This window comes from Otolemur garnettii, unplaced genomic scaffold, assembly GCF_000181295.1.
Source record: "Otolemur garnettii isolate 467f Iridium unplaced genomic scaffold, OtoGar3 scaffold00209, whole genome shotgun sequence".
In the NCBI taxonomy this organism is placed as follows: Eukaryota; Metazoa; Chordata; class Mammalia; order Primates; family Galagidae; genus Otolemur; species Otolemur garnettii.
The window spans coordinates 2249996-2254600 of record NW_003852604.1 but is presented as its reverse complement, the minus strand read 5'-3'; the positions used below and the strand labels follow the sequence as shown (position 1 = coordinate 2254600).

Here is a 4605-nt window from a genome sequence, read left to right as displayed (position 1 = left end):
ATCCTCTTGCCTTGCCCTCCCTAGTAGCCCCAACTACAGATGCCTGCCACCACTCACAGCTAGTTTTACTAGTTGTAGTAGAGATGGGAGCTTACTCTTGCTCAGGCTGGTTTCAAACTCCTAACCTCAAGCAATTCACTTGCCTCCGCCTCCCAGAGTTCTAGGACTCCAGGTATGAGGCACCACACCTGGCCTCCATGAGAAACATTTTGGAAGATGCACTATCAATATTCTGGGACAAAATGGATCAATGAAGTCTCTAGGTTTCCAGATTTTATACAGATGTATTACAGATTTAAAATAGAATAGCACATTTCAGATTGCATGTGAAAACCCCACACTGTACCCTAGAAGTGCATTAATGTACATAGTTACCGTTCAATAAAAAAAAAAAGAAAAAAATAAAATAAAATAAAATAGAATATCACCATGCACCAATAACACAACTCTTTGTAAATTACAGCATACACCTGCCAATGAAGCCTAAATGTTTTATTTCAAATTTTACATAATTAATAGATACCCCATTTTATCCATTTTGTAACTTTGAACATTAATTTGTCCAGCAAATGCTTCTTGGAAACCCTTCTACCTGTATAACAGGCACTGTGCTAAGCACTGGAATTAAAATAAACATCAAAGTCTCCACCACTGAGGATTTTTCCATCTTTGGTATTTGGGGGGTATGAGAAGAAAGATGAGGAGGTGGAAATTGCATAAATTATAATATCATAAGATCTCATTTATAATAAGCATATGCACATCATTGCAGACATACAGAACAGAGACACTGGCAAACTGTCACATTGGACTAGAGACGACTTGAGACTTGTATCACCTTTTCTTTCAGCAGGTCCAATACACTACATATGGAGGGACTAAATAAAACTGCGAAGATACAATTCTTCTTCCGTCCATTTTCACCTGACCCTGAGGTCCAGATGGTGATTTTTGTGGCCTTCCTAATGATGTACCTGACCAGCCTCAGCGGAAATGCTACAATTGCACTCACTGTCCGGGTCAACCACTCTCTCCACACACCCATGTACTTTTTTCTGGCCAATTTGGCAGTGCTAGAAATCTTCTATACATCTTCCATCGCCCCACTGGCCTTGGCAAATCTCCTTTCCATGGGCAAAACTCCTGTTTCCATCACTGGATGTGGCACCCAAATGTTTTTCTTCATCTTTTTGGGTGGGGCTGACTGCGTCCTGCTCGCAGTCATGGCTTATGACCGGTTTGTGGCCATCTGTCACCCGTTGCGATATACCCTCATCATGAGCTGGTGTTTGTGCGTGGAGCTGGTGGTAGGGTCCCTGGTTCTGGGGTTACTGCTGTCACTGCTACTTACCATTTTAATCTTCCAACTCCCATTTTGCCACAACAATGAGATCTACCATTTCTACTGTGACGTGCCTGCAGTCATGCACCTGGCTTGTGGAGACACACGTGTTCACGAGACCGCCCTCTATATCATCAGCTTCATTGTCCTAAGCATCCCCCTCTCACTGATCTCCACCTCCTATGTCTTCATCGTGGCAGCCATCATACGGATCCGGTCTGCAGAAGGGCGCAGCAGAGCCTTCGCCACCTGCTCCTCTCATGTCCTGGTGGTCCTCCTGCAGTAGGGCTGCACCAGCTTTATTTACTTGTCCCCTAGTTCTAGCTACACTCTTGAGATGGGCCGGGTGGTGTCCATGGTCTACACTTTTATCACCCCTGTTTTGAACCCTTTGATCTATAGTATGAGAAACAAGGAACTGAAAGATGCCCTAAGGAAAATTCTGAGAAAGTTCTAGGTGGCATGATGCTATGATGCATTTAGATTGGAACTCTTTTACAAGTAAAACGAGGTACTGTTAATACTTATGCTGGGATGGCATGTGTAAACCAAGAATGTCCTCAGCAAACTGGGACATGTGGCCCATTATTCTGGATGCTCCAAAGGAAATGAATGCTGCTTTCTTATGGAAAATAAAGGTACATCACATAAAGCAGTGAGATGTCATAGCTATAGATGAGAGAGAAGAATCAAATTTTATGTGATACCAGGCACTTTCTATGGATCATCTCAACCCACAGTAAGTATCATTGTCTTCATTTTGCTCAATACAAAACTGTAGCAGCTAATAAAAAATATATCCAGGATGAGAACACAAGTATTTAGCAATCTGAAGATTAAACTCTCCTGGTTCTGGACTTGCACTGCCCAAAGTATTAATATTTTCCATATACATCTTGTAACAGTGAGCATGTACATGCATTACTTATGTAATTAAAAAAAACTACTATACTTAAAAATATACTTGTGAACTATCTACATAATGTAATTTTACTGAGAAATAAAAGGAATGAATAAATGATACACGGTACAACATGGATTTACCTTGAAAGCATAATTCCAGGTGAAAGAAACCAGTCACAGGAGACTATATTCTATTCAAGTAAAATGCCCAGAATAGGCTGGAAGTGGGGCAGAAAGGGGGAACAGGGAGTGACTTCTGATTGGTAAGAGTTTCCTTTTTGAGGTGATGAAAATGTTCCAAAATTATCTATGGAGATTGATGCACACCTAAATAAATAAAGGAAAAGAAACACTAAACTAAAAAAAAAAAAAAAGAAGTGTAACCTCAGGCAAATGCCTCCATGTTTCTAGGCTCCAGTTTACTTATTTCTGAAGTGGCAGGACTGATTACAATATTCTAAGGATTCCTCCCAAGGTCATTCTGTTCCAAATGTTGGCCAAGATGGGTGAAAAAAGAAATAATTTAATAAATATTTTAATAAATAAATCAAATAGTAAAATATTTTAATAAATAAATCATTTCACAGTTTTCAAAAGGAGGGAAATTGTTTTCTCCTTTTTCTTGCATGTTTTTATTAACAAAAATAGAAACTTGTAACAGTGTGCATAACTTCTGACGAGAACCCAGTAATCAAAAAGATAATAATAATAGAGAAAAGATTATTTAATCTACCAAGTGAAAGTGTAGGAGAGAAATAAAATGTCCATCAAGGAATCTGATAGTTTTCAATACTCTCTTCTTCAGCATCTCAAACAGTCATCCAGACTCTGATTGAGTTTCCAAAGAGAGAGATCATTAACTCATAAGACTTCCCATTCCTCACTACACAACTTGAGTCATTAAAGTGACTCAAGCTAAGAGTGCTGAGCTAAGATCTATCCACAAAGAGCATTCTCCCACTGGTCTTGTTTTCACTCGAGCTTTCTTCTACTTGGCAGCTCTTCAAATATACCAAGAGAAATTTTATTATCTTCTGAAAGGCTTCAGTTCTCTTCTCTCTAGAGCAAGGACTCCAACTCTTCCCCTAGGAGATCATATTTTAATTCCCTTGCCATAGCAAGGGAAGCTCCTTCTAGAATTTTCTCTAGCTCCATATCTTTGTATACATTTTCCCACAAAATAGCCATACTACACTGGGAAAACTTTGCTCAGGGAAACCAGAGCAAATTTTGCTTTTGTATGACCTAAAAACTGTATATTAATTCATTTTGATCATTTAAAGAGTCATAAATATGATAGCAAATAAAACTTCCATGTAGCTTTCACATAATTTTCAATTCTGCAATTTAAATTTATTGATTGATTGACTGATTGATTATTTTCAGACAGAGTCTCACTCTGTTCCCCAGACTAGCATTCAATGGTTTCAGCATAACTCACAGCAACCTCAACCTTCTGCATTCAAGCAATCCATCTGCCTCAGCCTCCCAAGTAGCTGCGACCATGGATGCCTGCCATGACACACAGCTGTTTTTATTAGTAAACATAGGGTCTTGCACTTGCTCAGGCTTGTCTTGAACTCCTGAGCTCCCACCACAGCCTCTCAGAATGCTAGGAATCCAGGTCTGAGCCACAGCAATTGGCCCACATTTATTATTATAGAATAAATTTACGATTTTTAATTTGACATCGATAAGTTGTGTTTTATTGGTTTTCACCAAGTAAAAACTGCCAAAGTCATGTTTGGGCTTTATTTTACATATCATGGTTTTGTATCATCATTAAAATTTCAATGATATTTCAATGTCATTGTCGAAATTTTTTTTATTTTTTATTAAATCATAAACACATAGATCATGTATACATTAATTAATTTATGGGCACAATGTGCTGATGTCATATAGAATTAGGAAGGCTTACATTATACTCGTTAATATATATCTCATCTTGTTTACTTAATTATTGTTTTAAGACATTGATACTCTAAACTAATAGAACCAACATGTACCCTTGGATTATGCACCATTGGTGTGATCCCACCATTTACCCTCCCTTTATCTGATCTCCCCACTCTCTTCCCATCCTCTCCTCATCCCTCTTTCATCTTGGGCCATGGTTGTGACCTATTCTTCATATGAAATTGTGAGTGATTATAAATTGGTTTCATAATAGTACTGAGTACATGGGATATTTTTTCTTCCATTCTCGAGATCCTTTACTAAGAAGAATATGTTCCAGCTCCATCCATGTAAAGGTAAAAGAGGTAAAGTCTCCATCATTTTAAGGCTGCATAATATTCCATGGTATACATATACCACAGTTTGTTAATCCAGTCATGGATCAATGGGCACTTGGGCTT

The 4605-nt window shown here is 38.4% G+C and overlaps 1 protein-coding gene across 1 annotated transcript; it reads left to right on the top strand.

Moving 5' to 3' along the window:
• Nucleotides 1-869: 869 nt before the first annotated feature.
• On the top strand, nt 870-1799 carry LOC100962329 (olfactory receptor 10V1-like). Its single transcript, XM_012812442.1, is given in 1 exon segment — nt 870-1799. A coding segment is annotated over 1 exon segment (930 nt).
• The last annotated feature ends 2806 nt before the right edge of the window (nt 1800-4605 follow it).